General features: G+C 48.2%; 1 protein-coding gene across 4 annotated transcripts in view; it reads right to left on the minus strand.

Annotated features, from left to right (window-relative positions):
* Positions 1–24,160, minus strand: part of SYNJ2 (synaptojanin 2) — a 117,852-nt gene that overhangs the window by 4,480 nt on the left and 89,212 nt on the right. The window contains exons 15-27 of one of the 4 annotated variants that reach the window (XM_050786695.1): positions 23,352–23,544; positions 20,402–20,560; positions 18,209–18,365; positions 16,717–16,834; positions 13,703–13,921; positions 13,520–13,598; positions 11,609–11,777; positions 11,033–11,206; positions 8,206–8,340; positions 6,151–6,263; positions 4,969–5,077; positions 1,504–1,682; positions 626–775 (exon numbers count right to left, since the gene is read on the minus strand). In XM_050786695.1, the coding sequence (XP_050642652.1) occupies positions 653–775; positions 1,504–1,682; positions 4,969–5,077; positions 6,151–6,263; positions 8,206–8,340; positions 11,033–11,206; positions 11,609–11,777; positions 13,520–13,598; positions 13,703–13,921; positions 16,717–16,834; positions 18,209–18,365; positions 20,402–20,560; positions 23,352–23,544 (1,927 nt within the window). In that variant the 3' untranslated portion in view covers positions 626–652. Of the gene's footprint in view, positions 1–261; positions 776–1,503; positions 1,683–4,968; positions 5,078–6,150; positions 6,264–8,205; positions 8,341–11,032; positions 11,207–11,608; positions 11,778–13,519; positions 13,599–13,702; positions 13,922–16,716; positions 16,835–18,208; positions 18,366–20,401; positions 20,561–23,351; positions 23,545–24,160 lie in introns of those variants that run through there. The other 3 variants (XM_050786694.1, XM_050786692.1, XM_050786693.1) reach the window with 3 other exon arrangements.

Genomic DNA, 24,160 nt, shown 5'->3' on the forward strand with positions numbered 1-24,160 from the left:
TAAAAAAAAAGAAAGTCTCTTTTCCAACAGCCTTTTACTCTAACTCCTGTGCAGCAGGCTGGGAAAATGAATCCATTTCTGCTCCTGGCTTTTACAAGAAAAGACAAAGCAGGTGGTCCCCGACTTATACAATGGTTCCACTGAGGATTTTCCACTTTACCCTAGTGTGCAAGTGCTAACGTTCCATAGAAAGCATACTTCGATTTTTGAAGTTTGATCTTTTCTTTTTATTATTATAAAATAGGCTGTGTTGAATTTTTTTTTTTTTTTTTTGCCCAGCCGTAGGCTAATGTGTGTGTTCTGAGCATGTTCAAGGTCAGCAAGACTATGACGTTTGGTAGGTGTATTAGATGCAGTTTTGACACGATATTTTTCAACTTACGATGGGTTTATTGGGACATCACCCCATTTTAAGTCGAGGAGCATCTGAACGGGGAAAAGGCGGAGGAAAAAGGTCCACTTTGTAAGGAGGCATGGACAAGGGATGGATGGTAATGAGCCAATGTAGGACAGAAGAGCAACCCAGGAAATACAAAGCAAGCGCTGTCAAGAATGAAGCCGAAGCCCCCCTCACACTCTCTAGGAGAGAAGCAGCATCGTGCTGTGACGACCAGGAAGGGATTACCGAGGGTCCGTTACTAGAACACTGAGATCAAACGGAAGATCCAGATGTGTCTACAGATGCCAGTCTTTGGGCTGCTACTGTCCTTACAAACTCATGTCTTTGAAGCAGTAAGCAAGGCTGAGAAGCTTGAGAGCGAGAGCAAAAAACAATCTGCAAGAAAAGTGGCAAGAAAAGCTGTGGATCCTCTCGTAGACTGAGGCCACACGAAAGCATGTGAACATGGCGAATCTGGGAATCAGTTACTGTTTTTCTAATGCCTTGAAACCATGTGCACACAACACAGACCACATGCAAATGGGCGGTACCAGAACACGTGGGGAAAAGCATCCCACCGTGGTTCCCTCTGGGGACTCAGAACACTTAGGAAGCATAATGCCTCCAAGCTGTTCTCGTCACACTGACAATCTGCAAGACAGTGGACTCCTCGTTCTTCTCAGCCAGAGCCAAGACACAGTAGGATATGAGGGAGGAAGCAGTTGTCAGACCTTTCCCCAAAGACACGCCTGTGTCTAGGACTCATGAACATGAGGCTGTCCATAGGGAATTTCTTTTTTTTTTTTTGAGATGGAGTCTCACTCTGTCGCCCAGGCTGGAATGCAGTGGCACAATCTTGGCTCACTGCGACTTCGGCCTCCGGGTTCCTGTCTCAGCCTCCTGAGTAGCTGGGATTACAGGTATGCACTACCACACCCAGCTAATTTTTCTATTTTTAGTAGAGACGGGGTTTCACCATGTTGGTCAGGCTGGTCTCGAACTCCTGACCTCGTAATCCGCTCACTTCAGCTTCCCAAAGTGCTGGGATTACAGGCCACAATTCTTATCTATCGAGACATGTGAGCAATTTAGGAGTAAGAGGTTTTATGTTACCAGGCTTTTACCTTTCCTGTCCTTCTCAAGGTTGGCTTCTTGATGGCAGGAACTCTGGGTGGGGGTCGACGGGGCAGGAGCGGGGGCACCTGTGGGGTCTCTGGTTTGGCTGCCCCCGGTGTGGGCTCTGGTTCAGATGATGCTTCGGGGGCCCTCGGAGCCATGGCACTTAGGGCTTCTTCGGAAGTGCCTGAAACATTAAACCACATGGCCGAAGTGTAAAGGACAAGGCAATTCACTGCATGACTTCATCTTTAGACAGTCTACATCCTAAGGGTCATTTACTAATTCAATGTATTTCAGGAGTAACCAGCTAGGTTCAGCCCCAGCATTTTTCCTTTTTTATTTTTTAAGATGGGCTCTCGCTCTGTCACCCAGGCTGGAGTGCAGTGGCATGATCATGGCTCACTGCAGTCTCAACCTCCCAGTCTCGAGCCATTCTCCCACTTCAGCCTCCCTAGTAGCTGGGATTACAGGTGAACACTGCCACGCCCAGCTAATTAAAAAAAATTTTTAGTAGAGATGAGGTCTCGTTATGTTGCTGGAACTCCTGGGCTCACGCAATCTACTTACCTCAGCCTCCTAAGTAGCTGGAACTACCGGTGGGAACCATCACACCTAGCTAATTTTAAAATTTTTGTAGAGACAGGGTCTCACTCTTGCCCAGACTTGTCTCGAACTCCTGGACTCAAACAATCCTCCTGCCCTGGCCTCTCAAAATGCTGGGATTATAGGCATGAGCCACTGCACCCAGCAGCCCCAGGTTTTCACGCTCACCTTCCTAGCAGGGATGGTGATCTGGGGTCTGTGGATAGTCTGGATGACCCTGAGATCATATGCAAAGTCTCATGTGTACTTACATTTCTCAGGGTAGATCATCCAAACATAAAAAAATCTCAATGGGGCCATGACCAAGAGAGTGTTAAGCTGGGACTGTAGGTAGATTTCAAACCTCTACTAACATCTACATCTCTAGCATTTTTTTTTTAAACAGCTTTATTGTCGTATAATTCACATACTGTGAAATTCACCCTTTCTAAGTGTACCATTCACTGGTTTTTAGTATATTCACAGAGTTGTGCCACCATCACACTATCTAACTCCAGAACATTTTCATCACACAAAAAAGAAGCCCCACACCCGTCAACAGCCACTCCCCACCCAGGCCTCCTTCCAGTCCCTGGAAAGCACGAAGAACTTTCTGACCCCATGAATTTGCCTGCTGTGGCCATTTCATAAAAAGGGGATGGTACACTACGTGGCCTTTTTTTCTTTCTTTCACATAGCATAATCTCTTCAAGGTCCACCCATGAGGTAGTAGGTATCAGGCCCCATTCTTTTTTTTTTTTTTTTTTTTTTTTTGAGACGGAGTCTCGCTCTGTTGCCCAGGCTGGAGTGCAGTGGTGCCATCTCGGCTCACTGCAAGCTCCGCCTCCTGGGTTCACGCCATTCTCCTGCCTCAGCCTCCTGAGAAGTTGGGACTACAGGCGCCCACCACCACGCCTGGCTAATTTTTTTTTGTATTTTTGGTAGAGACGGGATTTCACCGTGTTAGCCAGGATGGTCTCAATCTCCTGACCTCGTGATGCGACCGCCTCGGCCTCCCAAAGTGCTGGGATTACAGGCATGAGCCTCTGTGCCCAGCCCTATTCTTTTTTTTAATCGCTGAACAATATTCCATTGAATGGATGGACCACATTTTGTTTATCCATTTACCAGCTGATGGACACTTGGGTTGTTATATTCATAGTTTTAGTTATTTTTCTTTTCTTTCTTTTTCTTTTTTTTTTTTTTTGAGACAGCTCGCTCTGGCGCCCAGGCTAGAGTGCAATGGGGCGATCTCGGCTCACTGCAAGCTCTGCCTCTCGGGTTCTCACCATTCTCCTGCCTCAGCCTCCTGAACAGCTGGGACTACAGGTGCCCACCACCATGCCTAGCTAATTTTTTGTATTTTTAATAGAGATGGGGTTTCACCATGTTAGCCAGGATGGTCTTAATCTCCTGACCTCGTGATTCGCCCACCTTGGCCTCCCAAAGTGCTGGGATTACAGGTGTGAGCCACCGCGCCCGGCCTAGTTTTAGTTATTTTTCTAAAATAAAACAAAAAAACCATTCGTGGCAGTATCATTCTACAACAGTAGTTCTCAACCTTTTAACTCATGCCCCCTTAAATATTATTTGAGAATTTCAAAGAAGTTAAACATGCTGACTAAAAGCAAATGAGGCAATGGTGATTGCTCACACCTTTTCAAAGGGCACACTCAGCTGGGCGTGGTGGCTCAGACCTGTAATCCCAGCACTTTGGGAGGCCAAGGTGGGTGAATCACCTGAGGTTGGGAGTTGAAGACCAGCCTGGTCAACATGGTGAAACCATGTTTCTACTGAAAATACAAAAATTGGTTCGGCATGGTGGTGCGCACCTGTAGTCCCAGCTACTCAGGAGGCTGAGGCAGGAGAATTGCTTGAACCTGGGAGGCAGAGGTTGCAGTGACCTGGGATTGCGCCACTGCACTCCAGCCCAGGTGAAAGCGTGAAACTCAGTCTCAAAAACAACAACAACAACAAACCCACAAAAAGGACACATTCTCCTCTTGCCAAAGGAGATTCTGGAACAAAGCCAAGGCCAAAACTAAAAGTGTAAATTACCAGTGATTATGAATGAAGCCGGGGAGAGCCCAAGTTGACTAACATGGTTTAAGTAACAGCAACAAAAAACAGTGTGGTGGGAAAGAGGTCCCTGCCTGTCACTAAAAACTTTATTTCCACTTGCCAGTGATTTAAAAGGTAGATTTTGTGCCTGAAATTAGGTCAAACACCGTAACTGTCTCTGTTTTATAAAGCTGGCTGAATGACTTCGTGCCGGCAGCATTCACCTTTTTAAAAACTCATTTTGGGGCCGGGCGCGGTGGCTCAAGCCTGTAATCCCAGCACTTTGGGAGGCCGAGACGGGCGGATCACGAGGTCAGGAGATCGAGACCATCCTGGCTAACACGGTGAAACCCCGTCTCTACTAAAAAATACAAAAAAAAAACTAGCCAGGCGAAGTGGCGGGCGCCTGTAGTCCCAGCTACTTGGGAGGCTGAGGCAGGAGAATGGCGTGAACCCGGGAGGCGGAGCTTGCAGTGAGCTGAGATCCGGCCACTGCACTCCAGCCTGGGCGACAGAGCATGACTCCGTCTCAAAAAAAAAAAAAAAAAAAAAACAAAAAAAAAAAAACTCATTTTGGTTTATTTCAGTCTCTCCTTTAGATGCTGCTTAATAGCCCTGGGATGATTTTTATATACATACTGAATTTTGAAAATACAATTTTAAATGAACAATCAATCTTAGTATAGATTTATATAAAATGTTGCTAAAGGATGCTTTCATTTAAGATTGCCTCCAGAAGAATAAAAAGAGTTATTTTTGTTTCTAGACCATTTTTAGTGGTGAGATGAAAAGAAGAATCGGTTTTTCCACTGCCCCCAGGCACCTACCTCCTCTGGCTTCCAGGAGACACCGGATTGCTGCTTCTGCCTCCTGGGCATTGGTGGTTTTGATCTGCTTGACATTATAAGGTTTACTTATTCCAGTCCGAGCCTTGGGCTTGAGGACAGAATGAGGAAGAGCAGAGTATCAGCACAGGCAGGCAGATAGCCTCATGGGACGTATTTGCTACCTATGCATCTGCGCAGGGCTCCACCAGACGATGCTGACCATACAAACTTCAGCCTCCACCACACCCTGCAATCCTCTCTTCCCTGGAGCACTCTCTTTCCAAGAGTGCCACACTACGTAGACCTGATGACCCTGGTCTCCAAAGCCGGGTGGTTACCGATTTTTGTATATGGACAGACCATCTTCTATCTTTATTTCAATAACCAGGTGAAAGTCAGAAAGCAAAATCAGAGGCCACTCTTTCCACGGTCCGGCTGAGTTATTAAAATAGCTTCCAGATATGTATTTCCTTAAAAGTGTTTTTTTCTACTTCTTCATCCAGCATCTGGTGTGCCTTAATGACCTATTTTCACTACTGTAAACCACTGGCCTCCAGTCACCCCCGCACCTGCTGGGGCTGCACAAGCACCTGACCAGGCCCAGCACCCCAGAGGCATCCCAGTCACAGCAGTTTCCCCCCTAGCACCCGGCTTCCCCTCTACTCCCCCGCCTTCACCTGCTCTCTTCCCCAGCAGCTCATGGGACCCTCTGGAACCCTGCACCTCCACAGTCCTCTATGGCTGTTACTCTTCCTACTGTTTTCCCCAACTTCATTATTTACATTTCCTTTTAGCCTCTTCTCTCAACCAACTTGACTCCAGAATGATCATCATTTTCCCAGGATGATGACTTGAATTTCTCCCATTTTCCCTTCTACCAAGCAACACTCTGTCCGTACACCAAGGGCAGAGGCAAGAATGGGAAGAGAGAGAAATGGATGAGTCTAGAAACCAGGGATATTTGAGATTTTTCATCAACAGTGATTTTCTCTAGAACACTACATACAACCATTTAAAAGCCCTATGGAGGACCTGTGAGGAAGGGTCATGGGGTGTGGAGATGAGACGGTGAGCAGGTAGAGGGTTAAAGACACATAAATCTATATATTCATTGAGAAGAGAGACCTCACACTATCCTGGGGACAAAACCCGTAGGTTTGAAATGTATGCAGAAGAACTCACTGGTTGCTGAGGTGCTCCTGGCAGAAGTCTTGCGGTCTGCAAAATTGAATACTGCCCACGGGTGCCAGAGGAGATGGACGCATCTGAAGCCGACTTTTTCACCATTAAACCGGCTGTAAAAACCAATGAGGGCAGAGTCTCAATCTCAGTGAAGGCACAACTTTCCAGTCAGCTGCCAGGAGCCCGACTAGACGAGGCGGATGTCCCAGCAGACCACAGACACGGTGAGATCCGAATACTCACTCGGCACTTCGGGCACCCACAGAGCCTTCCTTGACTCTCTGTGGAGTTTCTCACTTGATTCTACCCGTGTGTGCCTATTGATGTAGATGATCTGGAGAAGCATTACTAGAATGCAAACTTTAACATCCTGGGGGATTCAGATCTGATATAAAAACCAATCGATTTTGAAATGGTTCCAAACACTGTTACTAGGACCAGAGTTTTAAAATATTTTGTGGGGAAAAAAATATTTCAAAAACCCCAGCCTGGGCAACATGGTGAAACTGTCTTTACAAAATAAATAAATAAATGAATAAAAATAGCCAAGCCTGATGGCATGTGCCTGTAGTCCTAGCTACTTGGCAGGCTGAGGCAGGATGACTGCTTGAGCCAGAGAGGTCAAGGCTTCAGTGAGCTGTGAGATCGCACCACTGCACTCCAGCCCGGGGGACAGAATGAGCCTATCTTAAAAAAAAAAAAAAAAAAAATTGCAAAGCAGGGGAATAAACTGTTAAAATATACTCGCAGCCATTAACAAATGTTTTAGAACACTTAATGACACAGAAAATATAACCCCATTAAATAAAAGACAACCGACCAGAGAAAATGGGTATTAATTTTTTTTTTCTTTTCTTTTGAGACGGAGTCTCGCTCTGTCGCCCAGGCTGGAGTGCAGTGGCCGGATCTCAGCTCACTGCAAGCTCCGCCTCCTGGGTTCACACCATTCTCCTGCCTCAGCCTCCCAAGCAGCTGGGATTACAGGCGCCCACAACCACGCCCGGCTAATTTTTTATATTTTTAGTAGAGATGAGGTTTCACCGTGTTAGCCAGGATGGTCTTGATCTCCTGACCTCATGATCTGCCTGCCTCGGCCTCCCAAAGTGCTGGGATTACAGGCGTGAGCCACCACGCCCAGCCAATTTTGTTAAAAAAAAAAAAAAAAGGTATGTTGCTACAGATATACGTAACTGGAAAAAGAAGTCTTTTGTAACAACTATTATCTGTAGGTCATCAAGTGAATTTTAAAATTTTGTTCTTCTTTGTAATTATCTCTAAAATTTCCGCAATAATACATGACTTATACATTTTATTTTTAGGTTGTTTTTATTTTATATCTGGGCTTGTGGCTTGCCATTGGTTACTACTGTGAGGTCAGCCACGATAAGCCCAATTCTGAAGTAACGGCTTAGGAAGATCTAAGTCTGATCATGACATTTTTGGGGAGGGAGAAGTAAACAGTGGTGGTAAAATGGAAGTGGATCAAAAGCACATCACAGCTTTGCTTTCAGGTTATCAGGGAGGGCTAGATGGGCAAAGCATTGTTCGAGGAACCAGAAGAAAATGCTCCTAGACCCAGGCTAAGGGGGAGCTTGTTCTGAGCCCGGGGAACAGGAGGCCTGGGAGCGCAGAGGGGTGACTGGGTCACCTCCAGGCGGGGACCTGGGTTTACCAGATTCCTCATAAGCAGAGGGAGGACTGTGCAGTCGCTGAGGAGAGATGTCTGACTGCGAAGCTCACGTCCCTCCCACAGCTGCTGCCCCCCCATTCTGCATCCTCTAAAGCTGCCGAGGGAGAGCAGCTTGAAGCAGAAGCACAGCTCCAGGGTGAAGAGCAGCTTTGCAAAGGAGCCATTTAATTTGCCATGAGAAACACAACCAGCCCTGACGTCAAACATGTACTGGATTTACAACAAAAAGGAGCCCGAGGAGGAGGAAGTCCTGTGGGGACCCGAAGGCGGGGGAGAAGTGGATTCTGAGCCATGTTTTCAGTGGCAGGGAATGCGCAGTTATTCCTGGCAGGCATCCAGGGAGCTGAAAGCAAGCAGAGTCTTACTTGGAGGGGGGGGTCTCTGCGGGGGGTGAGGTGGCCGAGGCCGGTTGGGGACCGACAGAGACCTGCTCGGAGAACGGTGGCGGAACTCCCCGACGGCTTCCAGCTCCTGCTTGAGCTCCACCAGGTCCGCGTCATCTGAAGGACATGGCGGGGTGTGAGTACAACGGTCTGTTCCACATGTGAGCATGTCAGACACAGGTCTGAGCACAGGAGGCTGACTGTGCAGGGGGACCTGCTGCAGGACAGCTGAAGGCTCTGTCCAGAAATGGGCACCCCTGTCTGCCGGCAAGGGGCGGGGGTGGGGAGGACACCCAGTGCCTGCTTGGAACACGCAGTGAACCATGGACAATGTGTGTTTCTCAGACTTGAGACATTGAGCTATTTGAAAGCGTGTTTTCTTGTGAACTAACAAGACTTGTGCGGAGTGGAGGAGACAGTTGCAAACCACAGCCCCTGAAGAGTCACCTAACCACGGGAAGACATTTTCAATTCCTCACTCTAGAATACACCGGCTGAGGAAGCTGAGGGTGTTCTCCCTGCTCTGGCAGCAGAGCAGCCTGGCGTGCAATGGCCAGTGCCTAGGACCAGGAGTCTTGCTCACTCATCAAATCCCAAACCCTGTGGGCCCATGGCTGGCCACTCCCAAGGTTCTGCCATCTTGATCTGCCCTGCACGCACCTTCCAAGAGGCTGAGAGATCCTGAGAAGGCACAGCTCCTGCTTCATTACAGATCAAATCAGCAGCCCTAGGGCTCCCCTGAAGCATGGGCCTCTCCATTTTACTTTGACTCAGACACCCCACTCCTTGTATCCAGCAGCTCCACCCCATGTGTCCTGGAGACTGGAACTGGGGAAAGGCAGGATTTCTCCTACAAATGGGAATTACTGAACACCCCACAGCATCAAGGGAAGACCCTCTCAATGCCCACCAGGTAGCAAAGCCGCCCACGTGTCCCGGGTTGCTCTATTAGTTTCTTCATGTAAAGGACTATCTGTGCTCACACCTGCACTGGCTCCAGAGGCTGCCTGCGTGACGGTCACTCCCGAGAAAAAGGTCCTTCTTATGGGAAGAACACATCCCTCCAGCCACTTCAGTTCCAGGGCAGAAGCCCGCGGCAGGAGCAATGTAAAGAACCACCGCGATGCCTTGGCGAAGGCTGCTGCTTCGGTTTTGGGCAGAAGTCCCCAAACCTGGCTGTGCGTTCAAACCACCTGGAAAGCCTGGTGAAATGCCAGGGTCCCACCCCACTCCTGCCAAATCCAGATCTCTCTGGCAGGGCTCAAAAATCCATAAGTTTAAAAGCTCCTGACGGTTCGGTATAGGCAAGGTATTGATCAGTGTGGGGACCAGCGTACGGTCAAAGGGGCTTGGAGGTCTTCACACCTCTCCTGGCAAAGTACCCTCCCTGAGCTGTGCCTTAATCCACTTTCAGCCCTGTTCTCTGCTCTCAGCCCCAGCTCAAGGGGCCCAATGCATGGCTAAGCTCCTGCACCTGCTGGTTAGAGCTGTCCTCCAACTCGGGGCTCAGTGACTGACAGCTAGAGGCATGCCTGGCGATGAATGGAACAGCATCAACATAGCTGACACTGAAATATGAACTACCCGACCTGCCAGCCATGTAACATTAGTGGGCTTTAAAAGCTACTCAGAACAGTTATTGGCCAGGTGCAGTGGCTCAGGCCTGTAATCCCAGCACTTTGGGAGGCTCAGGTAGGAGGGTCACTTGAGCCCAGGAGTTTGAGACCAGCTTGGGCAACACAGTGACACCCCATTTCTACAAAAAATGCAAAAACATTATCTGGACGTGGTGGCGCATCCCTGAAGTCCCAGCCACTTGGGAGGCTGAGGCGAGAGGATCGCTTGAGCCTGGGAGGTGGAGGTTGCAGTGAGCTGAGATTGTATCACTGTGCTCCAGCCTGGGAGACAGAGTGAGACACTGTCTCAAAAAAAAAAAAAAAAAAAAAAGGGAAAAGAAAAAAATTATATTGTTTAATTTAGGGGTGTGTGGTTCAATTAATGTGACCTTTCAGGGCCTCTCAAGTCTAAAATGATACAATTATGTGACCATATAACATGACTGTATAACAATATGATATTATATGTATGTGACCATACGCCAGCAACTCAGGACATAGATATGGAATATGTCTCTACTGGGATTGAATCAGAAGTTTTTTGTTGTTGTTGTTTTGAGAAGGAGTCTCACTTTGTCACCCAAGCTGGAGTGCAGTGGGGCGATCTTGGCTCATTGCAACCTCTGCCTCCCTAGTTCAAGTGATTCTCCTGCCTCAGCCTCCTGAGTAGCTGGGATTACAGGCATGCACGCCACCATGCCCTGCTAATTTTTAAACAATATTTTTAGTAGAGACAGGGTTTCATCTTGTTGGCCAGGCTGGTCTTGAACTCCCGATCTTAAGCGATCCGCCCATCTGGGCCTCCCAAAGTGCTGGGATTACAGGTGTGAGCCACTGCACCTGGCCGAATCAGAAGAATTTTGTTGGGGGCAGGAAATAATCACAAATATAAAACCAGTTCAGAACCGTGGACATTTGAATATCCAGAGGAAACAGGAATTATCTTGAATCTGGTGTGTTATGGGGGGTACAAGTTATTGTAAAAAAAAATTAACTAGAGGAAATCAGGGTGTTGGAGCTGGCTACCTCTGCAGGGCTCAGTCCCTACCCCTCGCTTGGCCTGCCTGGTTTAGGTATCTCCTGGGACCTGCGTACTTGATATCACATAGTGCCAGAGCACCAAGAGAAAAAGAAAAATCTGTCCTGAGCTGACTCCGTGGCAGATGCTCCTGAGAAAAGAAGGGTCGGGCTACCTTTGTACGTTGGATGCTGCTTCTTTTTGGCGAGAGCAGGTGACTTGCTGGGAGGAGCCAGTGCTGTGGGGCCAGGGACATCAGAGAGGTCGTCTCCCCCAAGTTCACTGTCCGAGACTCCAGGCTGACTGAGTTCATCCACCAAGTAGTCGTCATCATCTTCAAGAATATCCCCTGGGAGAAGGAAATGAATCACAGTTTGGGTGAAAACAATGAGGGGGAAAGGCTCGGTCTTTCATCAGTGGGACTGGTTCAGCTCCTGTCAGGACACCTGCACCCTGCCACGCAGCCCAGGGCCAGGGTGCCAGCAGGGATGGTACCCCAGCTCCTTTGGTATGCCCACAGCCCTGACATCCTCAAAGCCAGTTTGTAGCCTAAGTTTAGACGCCTCCGGTCCCAGGTAGCACGGCATGCATCGTCCACACATACAAACATGGCTCATCACATGGGACAGATGGCTTGCCCTGCACGTGTCCTCTGTCACTTCTGCAAGGGAGGCTTTAGAAGGTGTCCTTAAAAGCTCAGGCCTGTTGCTTGAAGAATGGCTTGCCTGTCCTTCCCTGCAGGGTCACTAACCTTCTGATTCATAGTCCAAACTTGTGAAGTCAAAGTTTTCCTCCAGCAAACAGGAGTTGGCAGTGGGAGACACGGGCGCCATGCTGTCTCGTTTCCGAATGATCTCCTCTCGCAAACCTTTCAGCCAGTCCTTCGTCTTCGGTCTAATCTTCACTGCTCTGCCTTTCACCTGGGAGGGCAGAGCGGCCACCCAGGAATAAATAAAAATCATGACCACTCCTGCTGATCACACAATGCTTCTCACTAAAACCCACACACCCGCAATGAGGCCAATCTTCATGTTTGGCCGTGAAAAACCAAGGATCCAGACCTCAGGCAGGCTCAGCATAGCTCTCATACATCTGGTTGAAAAAAAATTGAACTGGGCCGGGTGCAGTGGCTCACACCTGTAATCCCAGCTTTCTGAGAGGCCGAAGCAGGTGGATCCCTTGAGGTCAGGAGTTTGAGACCAGCCTGACCAACACGGTGAAACCCTGCCTGTACTAAAAATACAAAAATTAGCTGGGCGTGGTGGTGGGTGCCTGTAGTCCCACCTACTTGGGAGGCTGAGGCAGGAGAATCACTTGAACTCGGGAGGCGGAGGCTGTAGTGAGCTGAGATTGCACCACTGCACTCCAGCCTGGGTGACAGAGCAAGATTCCATCTCAAAGAAAAAAAAAAGTTGAACCGTCATCTCCAGCTTCCCATTTGGTACAAATTTAAAGCCAAGACACTATAAAAATGGAAACTATCTATGAGCTGCATATTCCAAAATACATACTCTAAAGGCAAAGATTGGAACAGCCTCCCACGTGGCGCTGCGAGCATAGACAAATCAAGTAACTAGGCGAGAACTACACTCTGAAATGGCTAAGCTTCTGCCGCTGCTGGTAGAGCTGCCTTCTAACGCGAGACACAGTGACTGATTTTCTTCTTCCCCATTCTGTTTGTTTGGTTTTTTGAGACCGAGTCTCACTCTGTCACCCAGACTGGCGTGCAGTGGCACAATCTCGGCTCACTGCAACCTCTGCCTCCTGGGTTCAAGCGATTCTCCTGCCTCAGCCTCCCGAGTAGCTGGGATTACAGGCACCTGCCACTATGCCTGGCTAATTTTTGTATTTTTAGTAGAGACGGGGTTTCACTGTGTTGGCCAGGCTGGTCTCGAACTCCTGACCTCATGATCTGCCCGCCTCGGCCTCCCAAAGTGCTGAGATTACAGGTGTAAGCCACTGTGCTGGGCTAAATTTTGTATTTTTACTAGAGACAGGATTTTGCCATGTTGGCCAGGCTGGTCTTGATCTCCTGACCTTGGGTGATCTGCCCACCTTGGCCTCACCAAGTGCTGGGATTATAAGCATAAGCCACTGTTCCCCACCTTCCTCCCTATTTTGCAAGTAGCCAGAGCCAGACATGAGACACATCTCAGAACCAGAGTGAAGAATCCAAACTCCCTCTCGCACATATGGTGTCTATACATAAAGACAGATTGGTGGCCAGGCATGAAAGCTCATGCCTGTAATCTCAACACGTTGGGAGGTCGGGGTGGGAGAATGACTGGAGCCCTGGAGGCTGAGGTTACAGTGAACCATGACTGTCCCACTGCACTCCAGCCAGGGCTACAGAGTGAGATCCTGTCTCTACAAAAAATTTAAAAGATTAGCTGGGCGTGGTGGCATGTGCCTGTGGTCCCAGCTACTTGAGAGGCTGAGATGGGAGGATCGCGTAAGCCTGGCAGTTCCAGGCTGTAGTGAGTTGTGATTGCATCACTGCACTCCAGCCTGAATGACAGTGCAAGACGTTGTCCCCGCCCCCCCCCCCAAAAAAAAGTCACAGGTTGGGCACAGGTCAGGGCAAGAGGAGGGAGCAGACATGCCCACGTAAAAATAGGGATTGATCTGACCTCACTCCACAGTGTGGCCAAGTACAGCGTACCTTCATACCATCCACATCCAGGACACTGAGAGCCGAGTGACTGTCTGCAAAAGTCACCAGCATCTGCCCTTGGTTGATCCTGGAATAAATGATATGCCAAGTCAGTGCCAAGAACGACCTGGCAGCTCTCACGGATCCTCACCGACATCCCCTGGAACCCACATCAACCAGGGGAGCAGTTACCTGACAAGAACAATTGTCCCATAATTCCCCAAGGTCTGCATGAGCTCAGCACGCAGGTCCTCAGGAAACTCGTTTTTCTCTTCTAAGGTCGGTGACTGAAGGTTAACTACAACAGTGGCATCCAGGGGGCCCTGGAAAGAGGATACTTCCTGGAAAACCCTCTCCCGAGCACCCACATCGACTTCCTGAACTTCCACCTCCACGATCGCCAGCACGGGTCTGTGTTAGACAGCAACAAAAGAGGGATGACAGTTAGCCTGGGACAGATGTCCACACCCCCGGCCTCCAGTCCCCAGCTGCTGTCCCCCAGGGCTCTCTGTAAACAATCAACGCTAACAACCTGCGAATGTGGCCACCGGCAGGTGGATTTGCAGGCTAGCTGCCCTGCCCTCGTGTTTTAGTCTTCATCTTTCCTTAATCTTAGTATCACCTTGGCATTTTTATCTAAAGACGATTTGAGGGGAAAAATAAAGTGTGGTTCTCTGATACCATATCCCAGTACTTGGAAAATGACCAGCCATCAGCAAAGATTTTTGACGTGGTGATCCTTAGCATGGCCAAGGAGGTGGGGAAGCAGACATCTGCCCTCTGCCAGGGGTGCAGGCTTTTCAGAGGGCTACTTGGCACTTTACATAGAGTTCCAAAATTGTTCATCTCTTTTCATCTAGTAATCTCATTTCTTGGACCTTATTCTAAGGAAATGACCAGGGATTCAGACAAAGATTTAATGCATGAGGTTGATCATTTACAGCATTGTTGATGGGAGGGGAAAAAAAGGGAAATGCTCTATTTTTAAAGTTTGAGTGAGAGTCTCCCTCTGTTGCCAGGTTGGAGTGCACTGGCGCGACCTCGGCTCACTGCAACCTCCACTTCCCAGGCTCAAGTGATTCTCCTGCCTCAGCCTCCCAAGTAGCTGGGATTACAGGCGCATGCCACCACGCCCGTCTTATTTTTGTATTTTTGGTAGAGATAGGGTTTTGCCATGTTGGCTAGGCTGGTCTCGAACTCCTGACCACAGGTGATCCGACTGCCTCGGCCTCCCAAAGTGCTGGGATTACAGGCATGAGCCACTGCACCAGGCAAAAATGCTCTTGTTTCTTAATGGGGAAACAGTTATGATACATTCATGCAGTACTCTATGCAATCATTAGGAATAATGTAAAAATCCATGATGTAAACAGGAAAACAGTCCAGCAGGAAATAATACAAATCCTTATAGTAATTCTGACATAGGGATGGGTATTACTCTATTTACAAATTTTCAGAAAATCCTTTCTTACAAAAATTACATAGCCTGATTGAAAATAGCTCAACTCTGGCCTGACTCCTGCCACTACTTTTTTTCTTTCACAGCACTTATGTTTGTTTATTGTCTGTTTGTCCTGTCCAGAAAATTCCATGACAACATGGTTTCATCTGTTTTGTTCACTGCTTTTCTCCAGGCCAGCAACAGGGCCTGGCATGTAAGGGCCCTCAAGAAATATTGGTTAAATTAAGGTTTCAAAATACATTGAGCTAGCAAACCTTGACGTCACGCATCTGAAGATTCCTCAAGATTCACTTCTAGGTATGTATTTGCAACAACAGGTATCTAAAGAATTTAGAATTATCTAAAGAGTCGGCATGGTGGCTATAATCCCAGCACTTTGGGAGGCTGAGGCGGGCACATCACTGGAGGCCAGGAGTTGGAGACCAGCCTGGCTAACATGGCAAAACCATTTCTACTAAAAATACAAAAATCAGCCGGGCATGGTGACGCACACCTGTAATCCCAACTACTTGGGAGGCTGAGACATGAAAATCACTTGAACCCTGGGGGTGGAGATTGCATTGAGCCAAGATTGTGCCACTGCACTCCAGCCTGGAGGACTCTGTCTCAAAAAAAAAAAAAAAAAAAAAAGGTTTTTTGGTTTACCAACTGTTCCCCACCTTCTTTTTCTTAATTTCTTTCCCTGTAAAAGTTGAAACTGACATGAGAGTTTAGGCAGCAGCCTTGGGAAAATCAAACTCTTCCCTCTTCACACCCTCAAATGCCATTCTCTCCTCTGTCTTTAAAGACGTTCTGCAGGGTGAGTCTTCCTCTGCAGCAATCCCAGTGCACAGGCACTGGTGCCCATGGTGCTCCCTCTGCTGCCCCCAACTCTATCCTCAATGCATGATGCACAGAGCATTTAAAAAGCCCTGCATCCTAAGGCCAGGTGTGGTGGTTCATGCCTGTAATCCCAGCAGTTTGAGAGGCCAAGGCGGTTGGATCACCTGAGGTCAGGGGTTCGGGACCAGCCTGGCCAACATGGTGAAACCCCGTCTCTACTAAAAATACAAAAATTAGGCAGGCATGGTGGTGTACACCTGTAATCTCAGCTACTTGGGAGGCTGAGGCAGGAGAATTGCTTGAACCTGGGAAGCGGAAGCGGAGGTTGCAGTGAGCTAAGATTACACCACTGTACTCCAGCCTGGACAGTAGAGCAAGACTCTGTCTCAAAAAAAAAAAAAAAAAAAAAAAAAAAAAGTAGTGCATCTCAGATTTGAAAACCCTATGGTGTTTATAATCATAAAATCCTGGAGAAAATATTCATCAAGAGGTGAATGAGTAAGTTGTAAGTTCCATGGACCTATTTAGTGGGATACAACACAGCAGTTACAAATGAATGAACCAGATCTATAACATCAACACGACTCTATCTCAAAAATAGTAACAAAAAAGCAAGTTGCACAACGACATCATTTAAGAAAATATAAAAGCCACAAAATACATAGGTTGCATCTTTGAAATTTTCATAAATGATGTCATTTATGATATGGAGCAATGACAAAATGTTAACATTTATTAATTCTTGGTGGTGGGTCCACAGATATTTGTTCTATCATTCTTTGTTCTTTGGTGTATTGTATGAACGCAAACGCACCCACACACGCACACACATCCCTATGGGGACAGCATGCATTTCCCTGTGGAGAGGGAGACGCTGCCTTCCCCAACACAGGAGAAAGCACCATGGAAGTGAGGACCTCACCTGTGATCAGACGCTTGTAGCTCCGCACGGCCGTAATACTGGAGGGCACCAGGAGACCACGTGTGTCTGACTTTGGTGTCAACATCTAAATCACTGTCCAGAAGGTTGAGTTCTCCAGCTACTCGCAGGGGTTCCATTCGAGAGATCCATATAGAATCGAGTCAATATCCAAGAATGCAATTGTGAAACTTCCACAATAGAGGTCTATGCCACGAACCACCCCATGTCCCAGACTCATCCTCCTTACTCCTCGACCTTGAAGCCAGGCTTCGGATGCTTTGGGGCCTTTGGTTAAAAACATTCTACACATATAATTATTGAAAACTGTCATGACCATGCCTGCAGTCCTCGCCAGCGTGCCTGCTGTGGGCTCGAGACACAGTGTTGCTGCCGGGTTTCCAGGAATCCCAGGAGGTTGGGAGCAATTGGTACAGTAAGTAAGAGCTGCAGGAGCTGAGAACACGTGGACTCATTCTGGGCCCTGCCTCTCAGAGTCCTGGGGCCACGCAGGTGTTCACAAACTCATCTGAAGGAAAATCTGTATTTTCTTTTTACAGATGCAATTTCCCAGCTATTCTCTACCAAAATGTGTAATTAGATTTTTTTTTTCTTTCTTTTTTTTTTTAAAATGTACTAGTTACAGATATTCTAACTTTAAATAAACTTCACTTCCTACCTGGGCATCAACAGTTGTTGAAAACATACTTGACAACTAATGATTTTTAAAAACTTAACTTATTTTTACTGTGTCTTACTCATGTCCAATTTGGAATTAGGGCTTTAAGCAGGTAAGAGTGCGGCTGAACAAAACAGGCTGGATAAAGAACATGAGGGGGAGCATGGGGGCCAGGCAGGGAGGCAACCTCATGCTCCCCTACTCTTCCCCACCCATAAAAAAGAGGTGGGGGTGCGGGGTGGGGGGAGCTGTGATGCAGGGGCAGGGGCAGGGAGAGCCAGGAGCAGATCTATTCACTGTCTCTAGAAAGAGGCCAGAGGAGGCCGCGTGCGGTGGCTCACGCCTGTAATCCCAGCACTTTGGGAGGCTGAGACGGGCAGATCACCTGAGGTCGGGAGTTCAAGACCAGCCTGACCAACATGGAGAAACCCTGTCTCTACTAAAAATACAAAATTAGCTGTGGTGCATGCCTGTAATCCCAGCTACTCAGGAGGCTGAGGCAGGAGAATGGCTTGAACCCAGGAGGTGGAGGTTGTGGTGAGCCAAGATTGTGCCACTGCACTCCAACCTGGGCAACAAGAGTGAAACTCCATCTCAAAAAAAAAAAAAAAAAAGAAAGAGGCCAGAAGAGGAGGCTCCCCGAAAGCACAACTTCCAAAGCTTAGGGATTAAGGTCTGGGATGACTTTTGTGCCATCTGGGCTTATGAAGAAACTGATTTCTGTAGCAGCGCATGGGGCTGGGTAAATATGACTTTCCCTCCACCGCATTTCTTATTCACCCTCTGCCGGCTCTAGAATGGGGATGGCCCCCTCACCTGTTTTATCAAAGGGATGTTTCTTCCTCCACCACAGCACCCTGTCTGTCCAGGCGGGGGTGCGGCATTTGTCGCTTGTATCATAGGCAGCTGAGCCGACGTCATACTTGTAGGTGGGTCCAAAGTTAATGGCTCCTTCGTGAAAGTCCTTAAAAATCTATTGGGAGAAAAAGAAGTCATCAGGCCGCCTTAGTTTTAGATCCTGAATGTTATATACAAAAATGAAAACTAAAAAGGCAAGTCCCTATTCTTTTTTTTTTTTTTTAATTATACTTTAAGTTCTAGGGTACATGTGCACAACGTGCAGGTTTGTTACATATGTATACATGTGCCACGTTGGTGTGCTGCACCTATCAACTCGTCAGCACCGCAAGTCCCTATTCGTAAAAAGTAACACAAGCTCCATTACATTTGAAAATCTATCTGAAACTGGACATATGTGTGTCTTTTAATTAGCAAAAAAGTGATCCTTAGCTCATCCCACTGAGGGACACACCACCCTTGTATCTTCCTACCCGCTCCAGTGTCTGATCTATCCACTGTCTGCTTGTTGCCCCCGAGGAGACAATGCAGTGTCCGAGGCAGGGATCGGGGTGCTCATCTTTACAGTCCCATGCCTGGTGCTATGTCTGGCCCACAACCACCAAGACCTTCATCCACGTTTGTTGACTAAATGAGCTAAGTACACAGAGCACAGAGTGAAAGTCAGCTCTCCTCTCTCTCTCTCTCTCCTCGGAGTCTTGCTCTTTTGCTCAGGCTGGAGTGCAGTGGCACAATCACGGCTCCCTACAGCCTCAACCTCTGGGGCTCATATGATCCTCCTGCCTCAGCCTCCCAAGTAGCTGGGACCACAGGCGCTCACTGTCATGCTCGGCTAATTTTAGCTTTTGTAGAGACAAGGTCTCCCTGTTTCCCAGGCTGTTCTCAAACTCCTGGGCTTAGGAAATCCTTCCACCTCAGCCTCTCAAAGTGCTGGGATTACAGTCGTGAGCCCCTATGCATGTCCTTCTTTTCTTTGTTTAGCTTTGGATTGGCCTTGCTTCCATGGGAAGCCCAAGGGACAGACACACCCTCATTCTCTCGGGGATCACTGAAAGGATGTGAGAATGTTGGTGGTAGGAAGACAGGAAAACCTGTTTTAGGAGGTTGGTGTGGTCACTTGTCTATGTGGCAACCCTTTAGCACTCCACACAATAGCAGGGGCTGAAGTGGGAAGACACAGTAAACCTCCAAGAACATCTAAATCTTGCTTCAGGAGAGACCTTATGTGCCCTGTCCTCACACTTTTTTTTTTTTTTTTTTTTTTTTTTTTGAGACGGAGTTTTGCTCTTGTCGCCCAAGCTGGAGTGCAATGGCATGATCTCGGCTCACTGCAACTTCCAACTCCTGGGTTCAAGCGATTCTCCTGCCTCAGTCTCCTGAGTAGCTGGGATTACAGGCGCCTGCCACCATGCCCAGCTAATTTTTGGATTTTTAGTAGAGATGGGGTTTCACCATGTTGGCCAGGCTGGTCTCGAACTCCTGACATCAAGTGATCCGCACGCCTCGGCCTCCCAAAGTGCTGGGATTACAGGCATGAGCCACCACACCTGGCCCTCACACATTTAACCAGCTTCTTTCTCCACAGGTAAATGGAATTTCATCTCAGCCCATCCTGCTAGGAAGAAACAGGCACTAAAATAACAGTATTAGAAGGAGGAGAAGGTTGGCCAGGCATGGTGGCTCATGCCTGTAATCCCAGCACTTTGGGAGGCCGAGGTGCACGGATCACCTGAGGCCAGGAGTTAGAGAGCAGCCTGGCCAACATGGTGAAACCCCGTCTCTACTAAAAATACAAAAATTAGCCAGGTGTGTGCACCCCTGTAATCCCAGCTACTCGGGAGGCTGAGGCATGAGAATCACTTGAACCTGGGAGGCAGAGGTTGCAGTGAGCCAAGATAGTGCCACTGCACTCCAGCCTGGATGACAGAAAAAGACTCTGCCTCACAAAAAAAAAAAAAAAAAAGAGGGACAGGACGTGTGTATGAACAGCCACTCCTGTACTATAACCTCACGAGTCCACCTGTTTTCTACAATGTTGGAAACAGTGAAATCCACTCACAGAACTGAATTTGCTGCACCAGCCTCTACATCTCATAGATATCATTCCATCTTGGAGCAGCTGCTAAAAATTATGTTTAAAGCACAACTTACTTTTCCACTTGATTTCTGTAGTTGTAGTTGATCAAATTCCAGAAGTTTCTTCCAGTCTTGGCGTTTAACAAAATAGAACACTTCTTCATAAGTAAGATCAATGCGGTAGTTGAAATCGCCGCACCAAAATACATAATCATGAGAAAAAACATTTCTCCCCTAAGTTGAAAAGAAAATAATAATCATTCAGCCCATCTTGCAAGGAAGGTGGGAGAGGGGAGAAAAACAAGCTCACGGGGACAAGCAGGAGTATTTTTCTTAAAATGTTACTTAAAAAAGAGAAAGTTTTCTACTAGAGCATCTCATTTTTCACTCATCCCATACAACTATGGAGGCATTTTGACACAGCTTAATTTTCAATAGTAGTGTTTCTGAGTGGTTAGAAGGAAGCTCCTACCCTAAACGGAGGAGAGCAACATGGCCAGCATTTCCTCCACGGATCCCGTCCAGAAGACCAGATGCACCCTTGCTTTGGAGTGTCTGCTCCTAGGAAGCAGCACCCAGCATTCAGCGTTAGGAGAATGAGGTTTCGAAAGAGCAGCATACATGCTCAGGATGTGCACCTTCATATAACTTCCTGAGCTTTTTCAGGTGACCCTTCTCCATCTCTCGCTCCTCCTTCCCATCCTGCCCAGTCCTAGGAACCCACGGCCCCAGCTCAGCCCCGGAGAGCTCCCGGGGTCCTTGCCTTTCCTGTCTCTTCCCCAGGAATCACAATGACAGCAGCTGCTGCGGATCAACTATCCGCAAGGGCTGGGCTCTGTTCCAGGTGCACAAAGCAGATACCACCAGATCTCTCTTCGATTAAAAAAAACAAACAACAAAAGTTCAGAGACAAAGGCACTTGCTGAAGGTTACACAGCGAGTGCATGATACAGATGGGATTTCAGCTCCCATCTGCCTAGCTCCCAAATCAGTTTCTCTTCTCCTATAATATGAGGCATTTCCACTCCCCCCATGACAATAATCTGGACAGAAGATTAAACGGGTCCCAACCAAATAAAATGAGTGTCTAGACAACACTGCTAAACAGAACTTTCTGCAGCACCGGAATGTTCTCTGTACTGTCTGATGCGGGAGCCACTGGCTACGTGGATACTGATCATTTTCAATGTGGCCAGTGAAAGCAAGGAATTTAAAACGTTATTTAATTTTAATTAATTTAAATTTAAATAGCTACTTATGGCCTGTGACTACGGTATCAGAAAATACCCACGTAGAATGTTGGCTGGACACGGTGGCTCATGCCTGTAATCCCAGCACTTTGGGAGGCTGAGGCAGGCGGATCACTTGATATCAGGAGTTCGAGACCAGCCTAGCCAACATGGCAAAACCCCATCTCTACTAAAAATATAAAAACTAGTTGGGCCTGGTGGTGCACACCTGTAATCCCAGTTACTCAGGAGGCTGAGGCAGGAGAATCACTTGAACCTGGCAGGTGGAGCTTGCAGTGAGCAAAGATCACACCACTGCACTCCAGCCCGGGCGACAGAGCGAGACTCTGTCTCAAAAACAAGAACAAAAACAAAAAAGAAGTGTAGACTGTTAATAGGTCCCTCAATATTTTTATTGTAGAAAAGAACTACATTATAAATCCTTTACTTATTATGCATCCCAAGCTTACTATGTCAAAGTAGCACTTTTTTTTTTTTTTTTTTTTTTAGATGGAGTCTTGCTCTGTCACCCAGGCTGGAGTGCAGTGGTGCGATCTCAGCTCACTGCAACCTCTGCCTTCCGGGTTCAAGCAATTCTCCTGTTTCAGCCTCCCGAGTAGCTGGGATTACAGGTGCACGCCACCACACCTAGCTAATTTTGTTTTTTGTATTTTCAGTAGAGATGGGGTTTCACCATGTTGGCCAGGCTGGTCTTGAACTTCTGACCTCAGGTGATCCGCCCACCTCAGCCTCCCAAAGTGCTGGGATTACAGGTGTGAGCCACCGCACCTGGCCCCAAAATAGCACTTTTTAAGTGACAAGGGTTAGACTTTTTTCTTTTTTTCCCCTAAACTACATTACACACAATTGAAAACTTCTCAAGTCATTTGTTTCTTTTTTAACATAAGAAATAACTCCAACAAGAACTGTGGCACTTGTTATTGAAAACTAAAGAAATTTTGCCTTGAGTGCTCATGCAGCCCAGTAAAATGGGATGTCAGTTTTAAAGACCTCTTCTCACAGGGAAGAGCTCTGTGACCCAGCCCGCCACCTCTCAGACAGTGGAATATTTTGCGGCAAGAACAGCTGAAGTCTATCCTCACTTCGGGGAATAGGTGGGCCTCATGTGTGTCACACGCTGAAGCTGTGCCGGGTAGCATCTTTGCACAGGAGGGAGAACGTTAATGTCTAGATTTGAAAAGAAAATCCTCCAGTTTCAGGATGAAACCCTCTGGACCGCCACGAGAGGGCAGTGTGTGGTTCACTATTGCAGCTTCGAGGACAGGGAGGATCCGGGTTCCTTGCTCAAGAACCGTGTTCCCGGTCAAAAAGGGTCCACTGGTCAAAAGGGTGTTCTTATCTGAGCCACCACAGAAAGTACATGTGAGGACTGTGAATCTCAGGAAGATGGAGTCTCAGGCTGTGTGGATTCAAATGTTCTTCACCACTTGGACAGGACAGACCATGGACATGGTTTTCTTCCCTAAACCATCACTTGAATTAGAAAATCAGAAAATGTACACACACAAAATCCAGCGGCCATGCAGACACTCAGGAAATGCACAGCAACGGGAGGGGAGGGATGCTGCAGAGCTGGCCCCCTCCAGGCACACGGCTAACCCTGCCCCAGGTCAATTCCATGGGGTGACACAGCCCTCTCCCCCTCCCCCAGCGCTGAGCCCTCCAAGCAGGGGCCCTCCCTGTGGTTATGTTCCCAATGCCTGGCTCCTATCAACAGTCACGTTTGGGACTGAGCTGAGCAGGGAGGTGCTGGCCGCCCCCATGGCACCGCTCACCATTGGGAAGCAGAGTTTCTGGGTGATCTCCTTGTAGTCTTCGTTCCGCTCCTTCACCTGGGACTGTCCGGCTGTCAGGTGGCTACATATGAAGCAGAAGCTGGTGCTGTGGAACTGGAAGCGGATGCCGACGGCGCCCTTGTTCCCCGCCTTGCCCCCCATGCCCGTCTTCACTGTGTCGATGGCCACGTCCCTGGAACAGAAGGATGTGTGCATGTTGTCGGGTCCTGAAGGGGAAACATGACCCTGCTTTGTCACAGAGAAGGGCCCAGCAGCAGCTCAGGACCTGCCGCTCTGAGTGCTCCAAAATCATCAGCTCAGAGTCTGTCCAATTCAACGAAGCGGCCACTTTGGCCATCATCGACTCCCGGTCAGGAAGCCGCCTCCCTCCTGCTGCCCACTGCTGCCTGGACACCTCCTCCACACCCCAACTGGCAAGCGCTCATTGCTCACCTGAGCACCCCATGAAGCCGAAGACAGGGCAATCCCTGCATCTCCCCAGCTTCTCACTGCCACCAGGAGCAGCACGAACATCACCACCCACCAGCCCACCCCACTCCCTTGTGGCTGTCACGCCATGCATGGGAGGTGTCATCTGGGCAATCAACTTTTTAATTATTATTATTATTATTACTTTGAGACAGAGTCTCGCTCTGTCACCCTGGCTGGAGTGCAGTGGTGTGATCTTGGCTCACTGCAATGGTGGCCTCCCAGGTTCAAGTGATTCTCCCGCCTCAGCCTTCCAAGTAGCTGGGATTACAGGCACCCACCATCATGCCCGGCTAATTTTTGTATTTTTACTAGAGACG

Source organism: Macaca thibetana, chromosome 4, assembly GCF_024542745.1.
Source record: "Macaca thibetana thibetana isolate TM-01 chromosome 4, ASM2454274v1, whole genome shotgun sequence".
Taxonomy (NCBI): Eukaryota; Metazoa; Chordata; class Mammalia; order Primates; family Cercopithecidae; genus Macaca; species Macaca thibetana.